The sequence below is a fragment of the Fundulus heteroclitus genome, unplaced genomic scaffold (assembly GCF_011125445.2).
Source record: "Fundulus heteroclitus isolate FHET01 unplaced genomic scaffold, MU-UCD_Fhet_4.1 scaffold_285, whole genome shotgun sequence".
NCBI classification, from domain to species: domain Eukaryota; kingdom Metazoa; phylum Chordata; class Actinopteri; order Cyprinodontiformes; family Fundulidae; genus Fundulus; species Fundulus heteroclitus.
The window spans coordinates 63067-83924 of NW_023396695.1; the positions used below are offsets into that span (position 1 = coordinate 63067).

Consider the following 20858-nt stretch of genomic DNA (forward strand, 5'->3'; position numbering starts at 1 on the left):
AGTTACTCTACCTCTACAGCTACTCTACCTCTGCCGTTACTCTACAGTTACTCTACCTCTACAGCTACTCTACAGTTACTCTACCTCTACAGCTACTCTACAGTTACTCTACCTCTGCCGTTACTCTACAGTTACTCTACCTCTGCCGTTACTCTACCTTTATAGTTACTGTAGTTACTCTACCTCTACTCTACAGTTACTCTACCTCTACTCTACAGTTACTCTACCTCTACAGTTACTCTACAGTTACTCTATCTCTACAGTTACTCTACAGTTACTCTATCTCTACAGTTACTCTACAGTTACTCTACCTCTGCAGTTACTATACCTCTACAGTTACTATACCGTTACTCTACCTCTACAGTTACTCTACCACTACAGTACAGTTACTCTACAGTTACTCTGACAGCCTTTACATCCCACATCCTGATTTAACCAGGCCTTCTAACCATGCTCCTCACTCAGCTCCTCCCTTCTCTGACTACATGCAGCTTCTTATTAAAAGTGAGAGCAGGACGCTCTGAGGCTTCATGTTACACTCCTCACTGGTCAGAGCTCCAGCTCTGCTGATCCCAACATCAAACATCCTGGTAGTCATGTAGCAGGGTTTATACAGGAATGAGTAACCCTAATTTAATGCTTTTTAATGCTCATAGAAATATTTTTAATGCCATCAACAAGTAGATAGATAGATAGATAGATAGATAGATAGATAGATAGATAGATAGATAGATAGATAGATAGATAGACAGACAGACAGACACAGGGCAGTCAAAAGTAGCCGGTCAACGGCCGTCTATATCAGTTCTTGCCGCCGCCTACATTTCCCCGATTATACATCCCAAAAATCACCTTTGCATCTGTCTCCACTGAGAGCAACATTAAGGAGTGATTGGGTTCCTTGTTCCAACCGGGACGCTACTTTTCCGATCAAAACACAGACCGGTGTTATGCCGAAAAGTGCATCCCTGCTGAGATATGCGTCCCCTGTGGCGGGAGCGCACCTCGCTCTGTACAACTGAATATCGACGAGGAAAACGGATTAAAATTTAACCAACGCAGTTACTTGTTCTTAAGTTAATGATATCAAAACATTTTATTAAACCTCTTGTGGGAAAAAACTGTTATTTGGCAGATTCGTTTACAAAATTACGGGTGTTATGAATAACATTAAATCCAAAGTTTTTATCCGAGGTACGGCTGATTTATTTGTTGTGGTCTCTTGTCATTCACACACAATAAACCGTGAGAACCGACGTGAGTTTTGAAACTGCAAAGCTTTGTCTTAAGTGGAAGATCAAACGTGCGTCTACACAGCACAGCGTTCATAGACCAGTGTGATGCATTCACGAGCGTCAGAAAGCTATGGTGCATTCAGGAGCATGGGACATTTCAAACTTACAAGAAAAGAGGCATAAAATGGAATAGAACTTAACTCATACAGTAATGTAGTTATCCAGAAACAGCGTGGGCTTTCTTACAATACTGACTGCTCTATAATTGTATTTCTGATATTTTTTGATTATGCACATCTGTTAGCTTTTTATTCTGAAAAATCTATAATATATAATATAATATAATATTACAGCAGCAAATTATCAAAGTTTTTCAGGGGATGCATTTTGTATTCGTCTCTAGAATCCTTGTAGATGATATGATATCGTGTGTGTGATGAGTGCAAGTGAAATTAAACTGAGATAAGAGATTTCGAAAGAGCAATATCACTGAAATAAATTCAACATGTAAATTCGATTTCAAATTCCAACCCTGTATTTTTATCATAAAAATTTGACTTTGTTTGTGAAGAAATGTTACGATCGTTTTTAGAACAGAACTGTGAATAATAATAATAATAATAATAAGATGAATAGACCTCTCCTAATCTGATCTGTTTTATGTGGTGCTAGTAATTCAAATTAAACTAATTTAATGCAAATGGAGATTACCTTACCTTGTTAAAACATGATGATAACATCATGTGAAAAAATAATGTTTTAAGAATAATAAAAAACAAAGTTTGTTTTTGAAGAATTGATTATTCACTTCTTTTTTTGCCTTTTATTCAATTTAAAACATGCACTCTGACTCTATTCTTTAAATAGTCACCTGTCTTGAAAGCTTCCACAATAGACAGACAACAGAGCACTTCCTCATTCAGTGTTGCATTGGATCCAAATGTTGTTCGCAGACCATCTGGTTTCCTGACGTTAGTGGCGGTAGAGCTTGCTCCAGCTGCTGCTGGTTGCGGTAGCTAATGCTAATGTTAGCGGTAGCTAATGCTAATGTTAGCAGTAGCTAATGCTAATGTTAGCGGTAGCTAATGCTAATGTTAGCAGTAGCTAATGCTAATGTTAGCGGTAGCTAATGCTAATGTTAGCAGTAGCTAATGCAGACGTGACTGCGTTGGTTACAGAAAAGTAACCTGACATTGTTAGCTGTTGTCTGCTCCTTCCAGCTGAGCTGTGGCTGTCTGCAGTGGTGTAGTGGTCTCTGGAGCAGTGGGTATACTCTCAATGTTTTCCCTTTTAGGAGCAACTCAGAAAAATGCTGTTTTAGAAACAATGACATGTAAGACTGCTCTATTTAGTTTACCCAAACATCCATCACTAGAGTTTACTCATTTTAGCCTAAAATATTTAGCCTAAAACATTTAGATTAAAATATTTCCTTGAGCTACTACGTGAAGTGTGAAAATACTGTTGTATATCGCTCCAGAAGTGGGTATAAGTAATGCTGACTGAAAAATAAGTGGCTATGCGCCGTATACCCGCGTGCACCCTGGACTACACTGTCCGACTTCATGTGAGATCGTGAAGCATTGACTATCATTGTGCAGCTTAATTTTTTTTTTTTTTACAAACATGGCAAAATCCTTTATCATCCTTACCGTCGACAGACTGCAGCCATGTCCCCAATTCCTCGTTTTCCATCCACTTTTGTTGAAATTTACATTTTCCCGTTCTCTAAATCTTTCTCTGCCTCTGCTCCTCTTTTCCAAACATTGTAAAAACAAACGGCTTTACGAGCAACCGGAAGCAGTTCAGCGCAAACACGCGGAATCAGTAATATCTGATAATATATCTGACAAAACTGTTTTTAAGACCGTATTTTTTTAAGAAAAAAAAATAATGCCACCAATAATCACATTTAATAACTTTTAATGCTAATTAAGGCCTTAATTAAAAAAAAAAAATGTATTTAATGACGTTTAATGCCTCGCGGAAACCCTGTGTAGGTCTACATCTTTACAGACAGGATGAAGTACAAACCTGCATCTGCGGCACGCGGACCCCGCCCAGCAGGGCCAAGGAGCTCCGCTCCAGACCCGCCACTCGGTTCAGCTGGTAGCTGATGGGGCCGGGGACCCTCAGGAGCGCCGCCACCGCCGCCATCACACCCGGAACGTTCTGCCAACGGCAAACACACTGAGTTCATTCGCTGCTTTTCTAGTCGACCGCCCTGCACAGCCACAGTCATTCATCCACAGTGCCTTGCCCCAGGGCACACCAACGTGTGGCAGGGGAGGAAGCTGTTTTCAACCAGGTGGGACGGTGCACATTTACCTGGGAGGCAGCCGGGCTCAGCGTGATGGCGATGGTAACCAGGTCTGTGTTGGCGCAGGTGGACTGAGCCGGCAGGTGAGGCTCCGCCTTCACTTCCTGTTTCACGGCCAGGCCTGGAAGCAGCAGAAAGAGCCGATCAGTTGGAGCGGAGAGCAGAAGAAACACACCTGGCTAGCTTCAGCCAGCTGACCTTTTCCCCGGGCGCAGGGGATGATGGGTAACGTAGGCGACGGGCAGGGTGAGGGCCGCTCCAGCTTGATGAAAGACAGATCAGGGTACCTGCTGACCTCCATGTCCGCCACGCTGTCCGGAGACGACGACGGCACATAACCGTCCGGACTGCGGCACTCCAACGGCTCCTGAACCCTGAGAGAAGCCGCGAGGAAGGGAAAGTGCTCAGCGCAGGTGTGCCATGCGAAGGTGGAGGACTGCTGGGGAGGCGGGGCTGTACCTGAGCTCCTCCTGGTTGTTGTGGGGCGGGGTTGGCAGGGACGCCGGCACGTCTACGGTCTTGGAGGCGTGGCTGAGAAGCGGCTCCTCTTTGCCTTTCGGTGAGGCGAGAACAGGTGTTACCAGCACAGGTAAACGCTTCAGCATCCACACACACGGCACCGGGCGTGGAACCCTCACCTTCCTGCTGGCTGAAGTCCTTCTTGCTCAGCTCGTCTGTTGTGGCAGACCCGTTGACCATCTTCTGCCGGTTGACAGGCGGGGGGGAGGGGGGCAGGGAGGCCGGCGGTGTGGGGGGGTTACTCAGGTTGTTCTGCAGGAAGGAAGCGGAGACGCAGCAGGTGAGCGACGGCCAGGTGCTGAGGTGTCGGAGTCAGCGTGCCGCAGCCGTACCTTGTAGATGAGCTGGGAGTAGAAGTCCGAGACGCCGTCCAAGGAGGCGCTGCCAAAGGAGCCCCTCAGCCGGGAGTCTCTACCCAGAGACAGGTTGCCATAGGGAGGGAAAAGGCTCAGGTCCACCGCCAGGATGGGCTCCATGAGCGGCAGCACCGACATCTGAGGATGCAGCCATGAAGGTAGATGGGTTTACATTTTCCTGTTACACAAACCAGTGTTTCCCCTACCGCCCTGCAGGGGGCGCCACACCTTGCCTAGAAACTATACACCCTGAACAGACAAGGCGGGCGAGAAACGGCCAAAGAACTGAGCTCAACCGGGTCAAAGCCAGGACTGGGTTCATAACTCAGGTCCACCAGCAGAACCGACCCAGAACCGCCCAATTTAACTCAATTCAATTTTATTTATATAGCGCCAATTCATGTAACATGTCATCTCGAGGCACTTTACAAAGTCAAATTCAATCATATTATACAGATTGGTCATAAATTTCCTATATCAGGGAACCCAGTTGATTGCTTCAAAGTCCCGACAAGCAGCATTCACTCCTGGAGAAGCGTAGAGCCACAGGGAGAGTCGTCTGCATTGTTGATGGCTTTGCAGCAATCCCTCATACTGAGCAAGCATGAAGCGACAGTGGAGAGGAAAACTCCCCTTTAACAGGGAGGAGAACCTCCAGCAGAACCAGAACCAGGCTCAGTGTGAACGCTCATCTGCCTCCACCCACTGGGGCTTAGAGAAGACAGAGCAGAGACACAGAAAGCACAGAAGCTCACATTGATTATTAAGGGCTTTATACGTTAGAAGAAGAATTTTAAATTCTATTCTTGATTTAACAGGAAGCCAATGAAGGGAAGCTAAAACAGGAGAAATATGATCCCTCTGGTTGATTTTCATCAGAACTCTTGCTGCAGCATTTTGGATCAGCTGAAGACTTTGAACTGCATTTTGTGGACTTCCTGATAGTAAAGAATTACAATAGTCCAGCCTTGAAGTAACAAATGCATGGACCAGTTTTTCAGCATCACTCCTGGACAGAATGTTTCTAATTTTGGCGATATTCCTGAGGTGAAAAAAGGAAACTCTGGAAACCTGTTTAATATGGGATTTAAATGACATGTCTTGGTCAAAAATAACACCAAGATTTTTTACTTTATTACCAGAGGCCAAGTTAATGCCACCCAGATTAAGTGATTGATTAAGAAGTTTATTTTTTGAAGACTCTGGTCCAAAGATTACAACTTCTGTCTTGTCAGAATTTAAATGCAGGAAATTTAAAGTCATCCAGCTTTTGATGTCATCAAGACATGACTGCAGTCGAAGTAACTGATTGGATTCATCAGGATTTATGGATAAATATATACTCTAGGGTCACCTGTGGAGCACCTGTGGTACTCCACAGGTGACCCTAGAGTTTGAGGAAGATTTATTATTAACATGAACAAACTGGAATCTGTCCAACAGATAAGATTTAAACCAGCCTAATGCTTTCCCCTTAATCCCTACAGTATGCTCAAGTCTTTGTAGGAGAATATTGTGATCAACTGTATCAAATGCAGCACTGAGATCTAACAGGACAAGTATAGACACAAGTCCATTATCTGAGGCCATGAGAATATCATTGGTGACCTTCACCAGAGCTGTTTCAGTGCTATGATGAGCTCTGAAGCCTGACTGAAACTCCTCAAGTAGGTCATTACTTTGTAAATGTTCACAGAGTTGATTAGCAACTACTTTCTCAAGAATTTTAGATAAGAAATGAAGATTAGATATAGGTCTGTAGTTTACTAACTCATCTTGATCAAGAGAAGGTTTCTTAAGTAAAGGTTTAATAACAGCTACTTTAAAAGCCTGTGGTACATATCCATTTAACAAGGATAGATTAATCATGTCTAAAATAGGACCACTGATCAAAGGGAATACCTCCTTAAACAACTTGGTTGGGATTGGGTCTAACATACAGGTAGAAGGTTTAGATGAAGCTAAAATTTTAGATAGCTCAGAAAGCTCTACTGCTTTTAAACAGTTCAAACACTGCGCAGGTTCTAAAGATTCCTCCAACGCTGCCTCACTTACTGACGACGAGGTAATCATGTTTGGGAGGATGCCAATTATTTTATTTTTAATGGAATCAATTTTATTTATGAAGAATCCCATAAAATCATTACTGCTTAGAGCTAAGGCAGTGCTTCTCAATTATTTTCTGTTATGCCCCCCCCCAGCAAGAAGAAAACTATTCGCGCCCCCCACTCCCCACCATGACTATCCATCTCTGCATAACATTTTATCCTTATTAACATTAAAGAAAAAAAGAAAGACATATGGTCAAACTTACAGAGTAACTTTATTAAATCGTGTTTTAAGTCTGCAATAGAAAAGATTTTAAGTGCATCAATGCCTGAAATAAAAAATTTATAAATCCTTGTTTAAACTGTAAACATGATTGACCAACTAATTGCACCATTGCAAAATTAAATCAAATCAATAAATATTATTTAATAATTATAATAACTAATAATCTTCAAAAACTAAAAAAAATAACTAATTTATATTCAGTTCAGCAACATTAACTCAGGAGCACGATATATAAAACACTTGAACCTACAAAACCAAAATGAATTAAACAATTTGTGCTAATTTTTTCTTTCATTTTTTATCAAAATGAGGAGGAAGTCAGGTTTAATGGCTACAATGAGCACGTTTTGCAGTGCACAGCTTTTCAAAGCGAGGTTCGAAGCATGATAGTGCAACTCTCAGCTCCTGCTCAATGTTTAGCTGGGACCTGTACTTGGTCTTTAGTGCAGCAACAGCAGAGAAGCCAATCTCACAAAGGTAAGATGTTGCAAAAGGAAGCAGAATGCTTATAGCTTTCTCCCCTAAGAGTGGATACTGCCTCTCTACACTCAGCCAGAATGCACTGAGTGTTTGTGATGTGAACCTCAGTCTCAATGTGGAGTCAGACGTCATGTCAATGAACTGCTCCTATTCTGCAGAGCTGAAACCAGTTGGAGCTGGTGCACTGAAAGGGTCTCTCACCCAGTCATACTGGGAACTGTTTTCAGGAAAGTACTTTTTAGAGAATCCCATCAGTGAAGAAATATGCTGCCTAATGTGTGGAATCACTGATTAATCACAATTAATCGTTGTTTCCTTCATCAAGTTGCCTGCCCCACATTGCAAGCTTTCGCGTGAAAGAGCTAATCTTGTCTGTGACCTGAGGGAGGTGTTTATCTTTCCATTGAAGCTGTAGATTTAGTTCATTTAGCTTTCCAAATATGTCACTCCAAAAACACTCTAATTTGCTCTCTGAGCTCAAAAACTTGGGACAAAACTTTTCCTCGTGACAACCACCTTGCTTCACTGTGATAGAGCCCAGCTTGATGTTCAGCTCCCATCTCCTCACAGATGGCAGAGAAGACTCTTGTTTTTAGTGGTTTGGTCTTTATAAAATAAACTACACTTATGACGTCAGTCATAACCTCACTTAATTAAGGGGAAAGTTGCCTGAATGCAAGGGCTTCTCTGTGTATGATACAGTGTGTCCACTCAGCATGAGGTGAGGCTGTCTTGATGAGTGTCCTTTTCTCTTCCCTGCCATGGTTTGTGCACCATCACTGCAAACACCAATGCAGTTCTCCCACTTTAGCCCATTCTCAGTCAAAAAGGAGTCCAGAATTTTGAATAGCTCTTCAGTTGTGGCTCTGTCTCTGACATATTTACAAAAAAGTAGATCCTCACACAGGGAGTTTGACAAGTCAAAACGTACATAAGCAATAAACAGACAGTCTTCGTTGCTGTCAGTTGCTTCATCAAATTGTAGGGCAAAACGTTTGTCTTTGACTTTATCTACCAGCTGTTCTTGAAGATCGTTAGCAATGTCATCTATACGCCTGGCGACAGTGTCATTGGACACAGGGATAGTTTTTAGTTTTGCTGCACTGGCGTCGTCTAGCATGACAGAGACCATGTCTATTGCTGCAGGCAGTATCAGCTCCCCTGCTATGGTGTGGGGCTTTTTGCACTGTGCAATTTGGTGCGCCACCTTATATGATGCTAACAGCGCTCTGTGGTTTACCGAAGTAGCCTTCACAAAGCGGGATGACTGTTGGCAATATTCAGCACGTTTTTGCTGAAAAAACTCTAACGGCTTATCGGTGTGATTGGGGTGTAACGTATTTAAGTGACGCGCTAATTTATTTGGCTTCATGCTGTCCACTGCGAGCATTCTTAGACACACCAAACACAGCGGTCTTTCCTCTTCTCCAACTGTAGCTACAGTGAAGCCAAGCGCTAAATACGCTTCGTCGTATTTCCTCGTTTTAGCTTTCGGGTGGCTTTCTTTTGTCTCATTATCTTTGTCTCTCTCCGCTTTCCTGTTCATCCCTGTTAAAAACTTTTTCATGTTGGGGGTTGTTATGTTCAATAACGAAGGCTATAGACAGAATGCAGTCAGAGCTTTCTGTTGACTCAACACTGCTAACCAAGGCAAACCTGTTGTCTTGTAAGCCGTAAAATGTTGCACTGTCACAAACATGACAAAAGAAACAATGAGAGCGCCACTGCCACCTACTGTAGTGGATGCGCAATTACACTTTATACTAGTACGGGCAAAAAAAAAAAAGCCTGTTCCCCAGGGTCACACCCCCCCCCCCCCCTCCCCCGCCAGGGGGCGCGCCCCACTATTTGAGAAGTACTGAGCTAAGGGAATGGATGGATCAACAGAGTTGTGACTGGGTAAGTTTGGCAACTGTACTGAAGAGAAATCTAGGATTATTTTTATTCTCCTCAATTAATGATGAAAAATATGCTGCTCTAACTCTGCGAAGGGTCTTGTTATACAACAATAGACTGTCCCTCCAGATTAGGTAGGATTCCTCTTGGTGTGTAGAGTGCCATTTTCCCTCCAATTTCCTAACATTGTGCTTCAAGGAACGCAGCTCTGAATTAAACCAGGGAGCCAACTTCCTGTGAATAATCACCTTCTTTTTCAAGGGAGCTACATTGTCTAATGCAGAACGCAATGATGAAGTCAGATTGTTAGCAAAGGTGTCGATTTGTGAATAGGAAGAAACAACATTGCTGCCATCTACAGGGCATTTCTGCAATACTGAGGATATTAAAAAGGGGGACAGACTCTTTAAGTTTTGATACAGCATTATCCGATAAAGATCTACTATAATGGAACCCTCTTTTGGGGGTGGATAATTCAGATTAAACTCAAATGTTATTAAAAATGATCAGACAGGACAGGGTTGTGAGGAAGTACTGTTAATTCTTCACAATCAATGCCATATGTCAGCACAAGGTCTAAAGTATGAAGCCAAGAGTGTGTCGGTTTATGCACATTTTGAACAAAACCAATTGAATCTAGGATAGTTTTAAAGGCTACACTAAGGTTATCACATTCAGTGTCAACATGAATGTTAAAATCACCCACTATAATAACCTTGTCAGTGTTTATCACCAAATCAGATAAGAAATCTGACAACTCATCCAAAAACTGAGTGTAAGGGTCTGGTGGACGATACAAAACAACAAACAGAAGAGGTTTTATTGCTTTGCAGTTTGGATGAGGGAAACTGAGGGTTAAATGTTCAAAAGAACTGTAGTTATTAATTGGCCTGGGACTAATTAATAAATCAGACTGAAAGATAGTTGCCACTCCTCCTCCTCTTCCCACAGATCTGGGAATGTGGAAATTTGAACAATTGGAGGGAGTTGACTCATTTATACTAACGTAGTCCTCTTGTAGCCAGGTTTCTGTGAGACAAAATCAATCAATCTGATTATCAGAAATCATTAACTAACAAAGTCTTTGGAGGGAGAGACCTTATATTTAATAGACCACATTTAATTATTTTATTTTTTGGTTCAACGTAGCCCACGTCGTAGCCCAGACCGGGTCAAAGCCAGGACTGGGCTCATAACTCATGTCCACCCCCAGGATGGGCTCCATGAGCGTCTGAAGATGAAGGCCATGAGGGTAGATGGTTTTTCATTCACTCCTCCAGCTAAGGTCCCTCCGCCCTCAGCAATAGTCCCCGGTGGATAGCGCTCCTCACAGGGAGACATTTTAGATCAAAGGTGAGGAGGCGGGGCTCTACCTGTCTCAGCTGGGTCATCAGCGAGTCGGAGGAGGAGTGCAGAATCTTCTCCTCTTCCTCCTCCTCCTGCTCCTCCCTCTTCCTCCTCTTGGGCTTGGGTGGAGCTCTGTCTTTGTCGGGCCGGGTCGGTCTCTTGCTGCGCTGGATCTTCTTTGGACCAGCGCCGTCCATCAGCGCCACCTGGAGGACACGGAGACGCTCAGCGCCAGATTCAGAGGACACTCAGAGGACGTGGCGGAGCTGAGCACTCACCACGCTGCCATGGTAACCTGCTCCTTCCTCCTCCTCCTCCTCCTCCTCCTCCGACCGCAGGCCGTCACCGGACAGCTGGCGTCCGGTAGGCGAGGCTGCAGGAGGCGTCCGGTCCCTCAGCAGGTGTCTGAGCAGCTCCTTCCCTCCATCCCCCCCCTGAGGGGCGGGGGAGGACAGCCGGTCGCCCCCAGCCTCCTCCATCTTCACAGGGACGCCCCGACAGGACAGCGCCTCCCTGTGCTCCTCCTGCAGGAGGGAACAGCATCGTTTCAACATTCCTGACCCGGTTCGGCCCAGAACCCCAGAACCCCTGAACCAGAACCGCCCCGAAACAAGAACCGCCCTGAACCAGAACCGCCCTGAACCAGAACCCCTGACCCAGAACCGCCCTGAACCAGAACTGCCCTGAACCAGAGCCGCCTGACCCGGAACAGCCCGGAACCAGAACCGCCCTGAACCGGAACCGCCCTGACCCAGAGCCGCCTGAACCAGAACCGCCCTGACCCAGAACCGCCCTGAACCGGAACCGCCCTGACCCAGAGCCGCCTGAACCAGAACCGCCCAGACCCAGAGCCGGCCTGACCCAGAGCCGCCTGACCCAGAGCCGCCTGACCCAGAACAGCCCTGAACCAGAACCGCCCTGAACCGGAACCGCCCTGACCCAGAGCCGCCTGACCCAGAACCGCCCTGACCCAGAACCGCCCTGACCCAGAACCGCCCTGACCCAGAACCGCCTGACCCAGAACAGCCCTGAACCAGAACCGCCCTGAACCGGAACCGCCCTGACCCAGAGCCGCCTGAACCAGAACCGCCCTGACCCAGAACCGCCCTGACCCAGAACCGCCCTGACCCAGAACCGCCCTGACCCAGAACAGCCCTGAACCAGAACCGCCCTGAACCGGAACCGCCCTGACCCAGAGCCGCCTGAACCTGAACCGCCCTGACCCAGAGCCGCCTGACCCAGAGCCGCCTGACCCAGAACAGCCCTGAACCAGAACCGCCCTGAACCGGAACCGCCCTGACCCAGAGCCGCCTGAACCAGAACCGCCCTGACCCAGAACCGCCCTGACCCAGAACAGCCCTGACCCAGAACCGCCCTGAACCGGAACCGCCCTGAACCAGAACCGCCCTGAACCAGAACCGCCCTGACCCAGAACAGCCCTGACCCAGAACCGCCCTGAACCAGAACCGCCCTGACCCAGAACCGCCCTGAACCAGAACCGCCCTGACCCGGAACAGCCCTGAACCAGAACCGCCCTGACCCAGAACCGCCCTGAACCAGAACCGCCCTGACCCAGAACCGCCCTGAACCAGAACCGCCCTGACCCGGAACAGCCCTGACCCAGAACCGCCCTGAACCAGAACCGCCCTGACCCGGAACAGCCCTGACCCAGAACCGCCCTGAACCAGAACCGCCCTGAACCAGAACCGCCCTGAACCAGAACCGCCCTGACCCGGAACAGCCCTGACCCAGAACCGCCCTGAACCAGAACCGCCCCACCCTGCTGGGATTTAATAGAAAGCCTGGAGGAGGGGAGCGGCTCTTGGTGGAGAATAGAGAGTCATCCTCCCTGCTGCTGCTAGACTTCAGAACCAGGACTAGATTCCCTACAAATACAGTTAAATATTCCTTGTTTTAGCAGTTTGTGCATTATTAGTGTAAAGCAGTGCATAAATGTTACAAAAGGGGGTGCTGTTTTCTGTAATTCCTGGCACTACCGCAGTTCTAACATGTTTGTCCTGCTGGGGACACCGTAGTGGGAACGCTGTTTTCCTTACAGTGTGTTTACTGCCTGTAAGGTAAGCAGCAGCTCTGCTAGCCCGGTGTAAAATATACTTTACATTAATATACGGAGCCATTTCTGTTTGGTCAGTTTGCCAGTTAAATACAAATTAAATTTTTGTATTTGTGATGTTTGATTATTTTGTAAAAAAAAAAGAAAATGTTTGAATGCTGACAGTGTGTTTACTGCCTGTAAGGTGGACGAAATAAACGCGCCAACTAAGAGTCCAGTTCCTCTTCTGCACAGAACACATCCCACCTTCACCCAAAAGAAAATTGTCTTCCACCAGCTGCAGGTTTGAAGAGGGAAAGCCTGGGTTACATTAGAATCACATTTTGCCATTTTTCCTGATTTTACAGCTTTGCTTTATTTTGTTATTTCTGTTACTGGATATCTTCTTGTGTGCTTCCATCATCATTGCTGATTTCCTCACTGAAAGACAAACTTTGTCTCACTTTCATTTCTAGACCAGATTTCCAGCAGCACCGTCAGTTAATCTGCTTTATTTCACTTATTCTTGGCTTTTTAGTGGTCAGTTTGTTGAAACACTATCATGATGAAGGAGAATATTACTCCCAGCCCTGAATGATGCTCCTACCCAGCCATGCCCAGCGGGGGCAGGAGATGACTGACCTTGACCTCCAGGGGGCCTCTCTGGACCTCCATGCCCAGGAAGTTGGCTCTCTGCTGGGATGCAGAGCTCGCTGATTGCTGCCTCTCTAGGTCCAAGGGGACGTCTGATTGGTGGGTGGGCGTGGAACAGGACTCTGAGACAGCCGGAGTGGGCGGGGCTGTGATGTCAGAGTGTGGTGACAGAGGTTCGGCTCTATTGGCTGCTCTGCTGTTCTTTGGTTTGTCTTCAGGACCGCTGTCAGAGCTGAGGGGGAGGAGGGAGGCGGCGCCTCCAGATGAGGAGGAATCGTGTCCAAAGAGGTGAGGACCTATCCCTGCAGGATGCCCGTGTCCCAGCAGCCTCGGCCTGGACTGGAGCGTGGGTGCAGCTCCATCCCTGCCTCTCTCCACTGCAGCGGCAGAAGCTGCGAGGTGCAGCGCTCCTGGTGCGTAGCCCTGATGGAGGCTCGCCTGAGCCATGTACGGTCCTCCTGCAGGCCCCTGGACCTTCGGTGGATGTCTGGAGCCCGGAGACGATTGACGGAAATCCAGTCCAGGCTCAGAAGTGCAGAAGGGCATCTCGGCCACACCGTCCTCGCTGGCGACTGGTGCTGGTCCAGCAGGAATCGGTCCTCGCAGCTGTGCGACGCGTGTCCCAGCTGCTCCAGAGCCGAGGAGGTCCTGTTGGTCCAGACTCTGCTGCAGGGTGCGCTGACGCTCCACCTGAGAGCAAACCAGCACAGAAACCATGAAATGACGTTCAAACAACAAAACAAAGAAGGCTTGTTTTGAGCAGCTCGGGCCAGCTGGACCCGTTTTCCACGACCTGATCGATCTGCAGAATAGAAATGCACAAGAGCACCAGGCAGAATGTGGTAGGCAGGGAGGAAGTGATTCCAAATAAGTTCTGGTGGATTATGTAAAACTAGACGTTCCTAGAAGGCTGCAGCTTGAAGGAAGAGTCCCTCAGGTTCTCCTGCAGGATAACTAGTGTTACCCTGTCTGTCCTTTGCTAAAGAGCCCCTCGGCTCCTCTGACAGGTTAGCTTTGTGGAACTTGTTGTCCGGGGTTTCTTCTCCACTTGCTGAGAGTGCTCAGGAAGCTGCTGGTGACCTTCTACAGAGCCACCATGGAGAGCACGGTGACAGATCAGGGCCAGCTAGCTAATAAACACAAAGCAAAACGTCCGCCTGAATCAGGCATCTACTGATCATACTGAGCATGTGCAACAAATGAAGCAATTCCTGTGCAAATAGTGAAATTAACTGCTTCACATCATGGTTACAATCTGGACTACACCTGCTCTGACTCACGCTGCTACTGAGTCTTTACATGTTAAACAGCCAATACACAAACAGGGACATATTTTAGACTTGATCATCACTAAAGGTCTAAAGATTTCTAAAGTTAATGTAACTGATGTTGCCCTATCTGATCACTTTTCCGTTACCTTTGAGGTCCAACAGAACCAGCACTGAGGTACAAGGCGATACTAGATAGATGATAAATGAATACTTTATTGTCCCCAGAGACAACAAAGCAACAAATGCTGCCAGATTATAAAATGTCTGATCTTACACCCCAAACCATCGATAAAAACGGTTAAAAACCAAAGTGGGCCTGGGAGGTGTCCCTGAGGAACACCAGCTTGCTTGGTTTAGCAGAGTTTATCTGAACAGGTGTGAATGACTGCTGTCTGGCGCAGGTGATGCTCTACCTCTTGCATCAGCTGAAGTCTCTGCCGCTCCTGCTGCTCTCTCAAGCGCTCCCGCTTCTCGCGCTCAAGGAAACCTTCGCTGAACGGGTTGTTGTCGTCAAACTTAACCTGCAGAAGAGCCGCAGAGAGGAGCAGCGCTGTCAATGCTCCAAATACAACCTTTAACTCTGTTTAGTAACCCAAAGAAAAAGCTTTTATAAGGTAAGGAAATTGTGCAGCATGAAGAGAAATCCTTCAACCACTTTTACCTATAAAATCCTGTTCTGGAGATTTAAAGTATTTACCCTGGAGTTTTCTCCACAAGACAGACCAAAACATTTAGTTTCATTTAAAATACATTTTTCTAGAAAGAAATACACAGAAATTGTTAATCTCTTGTCTTGCGAGGATGAGAAACAGCTTAATGTGCAAACAAGTCGTCACATTTACAAACGGTATTGTTAAGATTATTTACTACAGGGTATAAAACATAAATAGTAATAGTAAAATCATCTTTATTGTCATTGAAACATACATTATAACTAAATGTGTTCTCTGCTTTTAACCCATCCCCTTGGGGAGCAGTGGGCTGCCATGTGCAGCACCCAGGGAGCAATCTGGTGTTGAGGGTCTTGCTCAGGGACCCAGAGTGCAGGCAGTGGAGATCAAACCGGGTACTTGCATCCTTCTCTGAGTGCAAGCTCGCTGCTCTAACCACTAGGCCACCAATTAAAAACACTTAAATGTTACAGGTGAGAGATGTGACTATAACCTACAGGCTGCAGCAGGTATAAATAATATTATTTTATTTTACTTTATGAAAACTAAGTCCTGACAGTAAAACATGAGCCAGATAAAGTTCCAGATCCTCTGGCGCTTCCTAGTGGTCCTGCTGCCATCTGCAGATATCCAGCGCTCCCGGTCAGAAGCAGCCAATCAGAGCCAGGAGGAACGTCTGGCTCTGATTGGCTGTGCAGAAATGGGACTGCGACCATTCCTGCGTGTGCAGGGCAGTGAACTTGGAGTAATTCTCCTAAACTGCTTTGTTATGAAAACGTACCAACAGAGTGAAGTAAATCCAGCAGGTTGTAGAACACAGAGAAGCTTTGCTTAATGATTAAAGGTGAACTGAAATCAAATCTCAAGAAATTGACATCCCAGGTATGTTATTTAGTTACATCTACACAACATTGCAGTGACTAGTTTTCTGATCTAAAACTTAAGTAGCTTAAGTGGGTGATCTGGGGGGCGGAGTTCATAACGTAATCTGTGACAATTTAATTGTAGAAATGGAAGAAGCAGCATTTCTATTTTATGCCAGGAGGTTTCGTGAATCCAAAGGACGTACAACCCTACCGATATGAACCTGAACCAACCGCTGGATGTCCTGAGTGAACTCTTCGGATTCAGATTCAGACAACCAGGACTGTCGGGGCGGACAAAACAACGCGCCTAACCACAGAGTTGGGAACAGATTAGCATTTGTAATGTACAATTTGTGGGTTTACTTTAAATAATATCTATTCCGGTCATTTAAAGAGCACTTCTAGCATGCTACATAGGTTAGCATACAGTGCGGCTAACAGATTTTTTTTTCTGTACACTTAAAGTCGTTTGGACTGTGTAGGTGTATTAGTTGCTGACTCGTTGTTTCCTTGATGTAATCTTTCAGTTCATATTGATTTTCTTTAGTAATAAATGTCCAGTGACCTGTGACGGGTTCTTCAGCTACTTTATTTGAGCTGCAGGTGTCCGTGCGGACACTGTGTCCCAATGCAGACTGCCAGACTTCTCCTTCAGGCTGCAGGAAGCAGACGTGAGCTTTTACATTTCTGAAGTCACACATGGATTCTCTGCATGTTTTCATCAAGAACCAACAGATCTCAGCCTGACAGGACCGTCAGTCACTAACCTAGTAACTCTGCTTATACCTGGATGAGGCATACACACGTGACCTAAGCTGCACAATGTTCATGTTGGTTGTGGGGACATCCTCGTCTTCATTCGTCAGTCTTTTATAATTAAAAGGTGGCTGGGAGTGTAATATGCTTTTCATCAATGAGGGTCGGCATTTGAGGCAATCCTCCTCGAAGTGGTCGCTGCACAGGCGGTCACCCGAGTTTGGAGAGTAATTTTCACGCCGTAGCTTAGATATCCAGATCTGACAAAGTTCTTCGTCTTTTGGGAAGCTAAAAAATGAAACTCTGGAGATGTTTCCTGGCAGATTTGAACAATGAATAGCATCGCACTGAACCATGGTGCATGCCTACTCATTGACCTGCTTAGCTGCTGATGATGGCGGCACAGCTGACGTCACACTACCGGGGTAGTCAGGGAAAAAGCCAAACGCACCAGAGTGGCTTCATCAATATTCAGAAATACCAAAAAATAATGCATTTTTATTTTGAATGTTAAACTTCTCCAAACAACATATTTTATGGCTATATTACAGGTTTCAGTTCACCTTTAAGACCCGTTCTCTCTGCTCTCATAACTAAGTCTGTTACCTGAGGTTTGGGTGTGGCTCCGTCCCCTGAAGCCCCAGTGGACCCCTCCAAGGGGCCCTGGGGCCTGGCAGTGAATCCTGCAGACGGAGCGGTGAGGACAGGCCTCATGGACGGGGGGGTCTGGAGGTGTGGATGACCCGGAGGGTTGTTAGGCAGGGCGGGGGGGACCTGGGGTGGAAGATGTGGGGGCATTCTCTGACCCACGGGCCCCTGAGGACTACAGCCAGGAGTCCAGCCAGGTGGGCCCAGGGTGGGGCCGCCTGGGTGGGGTTTGGGAGGGGGCGTTGGTTGTCCCAGGGGATTCTGGGAAGGCATCTGCAGCATCCTCTGCTGCTTGGTCCTGTAGTCTTCAATCAGCTCAGTGTGGTCCTTCTGCTGCTTCCGGATCTGAACAACAAATAAAGACAAGGTACACGTCGAGTCTCGATCCGAGTCTAACCGAGTCACCCAGAGTTTAACCGAGTCACCCAGAGTTTAACCGACTTACCCAGAGTAACTCACTGGGTCTGAACGAGTCACCCAGAGTTTAACAAACTGACCCAGAGTAACCCACCGGGTCTGAACGAGTCACCCAGAGTCCAACCGAGTCACCCAGAGTTTAACAAACTGACCCAGAGTAACCCACCGGGTCTGAACGAGTCACCCAGAGTTTAACCGAATGACTCAGAGTAACCCACCGGGTCTGAAAGAGTCACCCAGAGTCTAACCGAATGACTCAGAGTAACCCACCGGGTCTGAACGAGTCACCCAGAGTTTAACCGACTTACCCAGAGTAACCCACCGGGTCTGAAAGAGTCACCCAGAGTCTAACCGAGTCACCCAGAGTTTAACCGACTTACCCAGAGTAACTCACTGGGTCTGAACGAGTCACCCAGAGTTTAAAAAACTGACCCAGAGTAACCAACCGGGTCTGAATGAGTCACCCAGAACCTAACCGAGTCACCCAGAGTAACCCACCGGGTCTGAACGAGTCGCCCAGAGTTTAATCGAGTCACCCAGAGTTTAACAAACTGACCCAGAGTAACCCACCGGGTCTGAACGAGTCACCCAGAGTTTAACAAACTGACCCAGAGTAACTCACCGGGTCTGAACGAGTCACCCAGAGTTTAACAAACTGACCCAGAGTAACTCACCGGGTCTGAACGAGTCACCCAGAGTTTAACCGAGTCACCCAGAGTAACCCACCGGGTCTCAACGAGTCACCCAGAGTTTAACCGAATGACCCAGAGTAACCCACCGGGTCTGAACGAGTCACCCAGAGTTTAACCGAGTCACCCAGAGTAACCCACCGGGTCTGAACGAGTCACCTCTGACAGCGTACCTGCTCCAGCTGCTTCTGGACCGTCCCCTGCTGCTCAGTGACGTGCCGCAGCTGAGCAGCATCCTCTTCAGCAAAGACTCGGCCCGCCCTCTTGGCCGTTCTCTGCTTGGCCGACAGAGACTTTCTGGCCTTGCGATGAGCTGCAATCTGGTCCTCGAGGAGTCGTTGCTGCATCTGCAGGAGCTGTTGTGTTTCCCCGAGCCACTCCTCGTACTGCTGTCGTTGAGACTCATCTGAAAAAGCAGACAAGAGGAGTGAACTGCTGTTTTTAAACCCTTCAGGTTTGACGTTTTAGATCTTGTGTTCCTGACCCAACATCGCTAAACTATTACATCCCCACACCCCCGTTAAGGCCCTGAGGTCCTGTGATCTAGACCCACTGACCTCTGGGATCAGCTGGTTTCCAGCTACAAACGTGATCAATCTGCTTTCGTTTAATTTTTTACGTAACGTTTTGAAGCATTTGCTGATTTTTATCTTGAAAAAGGCTATATAAATAAAGCTTTACTGTCTATTCATGTAAAAACACAGGAGGTGCATAGAAGAGGGGAAAACATTCCTACACATATAACCGTCAGCTTGTACTGTGCTAATCCCTGCATACAGCCCCCTGCTGATCAGAGCTAAACCTGTGGCGAGGCAGGTGAGGGTGTGGACTGAGGGAGCCATGGAGGCGCTCCAGGACTGTTTTGAGTGCTCTGACTGGAACATGTTCAAAGCTGCAGCAACTTATGAGGACAAGATCAAAATTGATGAGTACGCCATGACTGTGTCAGCCTACAGCCTTTCAAATGCATTGAGGACATCAGCACCACCAAGACCATCATCACCCGAGCCAACCAACGACCCTGGGTCACTGTGGAGGTCTGTCAAGTTTGAGGCACCAAACAGCACTCCAGCAGTGAAAGCTGTTCCCCATCAGGAATAGGAGGTCCTCTGCCTTGACACTGCCGACGTGTGGAAGACTCTAAGGAGAGTCAACCCGCGGAAGGCCCCAGGCCCCGACAACATACCTGGGCGGGTGCTCAAGGAGTGTGACGGTCAGCTGGCTGGTGTCCTCACAGACATCTTTAACCCCTCGCTGGACCAAGCCATAGTGCCAGCATGCTTTAAGTCTGCCTCCATCATTCCGGTGCCGAAGAAACCTCAAGTCACCTGTTTCAACGACTGTTCCTGGACTTCAGCGTTTAACACCATCATCCCACAGCATCTGGTGGGAAAACTGGAACATCTGGGCTTCAGCACACCCCTTCAACCGGCTGCTAGACTTCCTCACCAACAGACCTCAGTCAGTCCGGGTCATCAGAACACCTCTGATGTCATCACCCTCAGCACGGGCTCCCCTCAGGGCTGCGTCCTGAGCCCCCTGCTGTTCACCCTGATGACACACGACTGCGTCCCCAGGTTCACCACCAATCACATCGTGAAGTTTGCAGACAACACAACGGTGGTGGGCCTGATCAGAGACGACAACGACCAGGACTACAGAGAGGAGGTGGAGCAGCTGGTGGGCTGGTGCAGAGACAACAGCCTGATCCTGAACGTGGAGAAGACGAAGGAGCTCATCGTCGACTTCAGGAAGAACCGGCCTCACCACGCTCCACTGCTCATCAACAACTCAGCTGTGGAGGTGGTCAGCAGCACCAAGTTCCTGGGGGTGCACATCACGGACAACCTCAGCTGGTCTGTGAACACCACGTCACTGGAGAAGAGGGCAGAGATACGACTGTACTTCCTGAGGAGGATGAGGAGAGCCCACCTGCCCCCGCCCATCCTCAGGACCTTCTACAGGAGCACCATAGAGAGCATTCTGACCAGCTGTCTCTCTGTGTGGTGTGGAGGCTGCAGTGCCTCCGACTGGAAGAACGCGAGGAGAGTGGTGAGGACAACAGAAGGGATCATCAGGGCTCCTGTTCCCTCCATTAAGGACATTTCATCTCAGAGGGGAACCAGAGCGGGTCACACCCCTGGGCCACGGCCCCAGAGAGCCCGTCAGATGAGGGCCAGGACCTCCTTCAGGGGGTCAGGGCCTCCTTCAGGGGCTCATTCAGGGGCTCATTCAGGGGGTCAGGGCCTCATTCAGGGGGTCAGGGCCTCCTTCAGGGGGTCAGGGCCTCATTCAGGGGCTCAGGGGCTCATTCAGGGGCTCAGGACCTCCTTCAGAGGGTCAGGA

General features: G+C 47.6%; 1 protein-coding gene across 1 annotated transcript in view; it reads right to left on the reverse strand.

Annotated features, from left to right (window-relative positions):
• The window catches only part of LOC118559443 (histone-lysine N-methyltransferase 2C-like), a 46759-nt gene that overhangs the window by 12894 nt on the left and 13007 nt on the right, over positions 1-20858 (reverse strand). Inside the window, exons 12-23 of the mRNA XM_036130164.1 lie at positions 18686-18918; positions 17365-17751; positions 14879-14986; positions 13183-13884; positions 10766-11011; positions 10514-10693; positions 4407-4568; positions 4194-4326; positions 4015-4108; positions 3754-3929; positions 3564-3676; positions 3270-3407 (exon numbers count right to left, since the gene is read on the reverse strand). Coding sequence (XP_035986057.1) covers positions 3270-3407; positions 3564-3676; positions 3754-3929; positions 4015-4108; positions 4194-4326; positions 4407-4568; positions 10514-10693; positions 10766-11011; positions 13183-13884; positions 14879-14986; positions 17365-17751; positions 18686-18918 — 2672 coding nt within the window. The remainder of the gene's footprint in view (positions 1-3269; positions 3408-3563; positions 3677-3753; positions 3930-4014; positions 4109-4193; positions 4327-4406; positions 4569-10513; positions 10694-10765; positions 11012-13182; positions 13885-14878; positions 14987-17364; positions 17752-18685; positions 18919-20858) is intronic.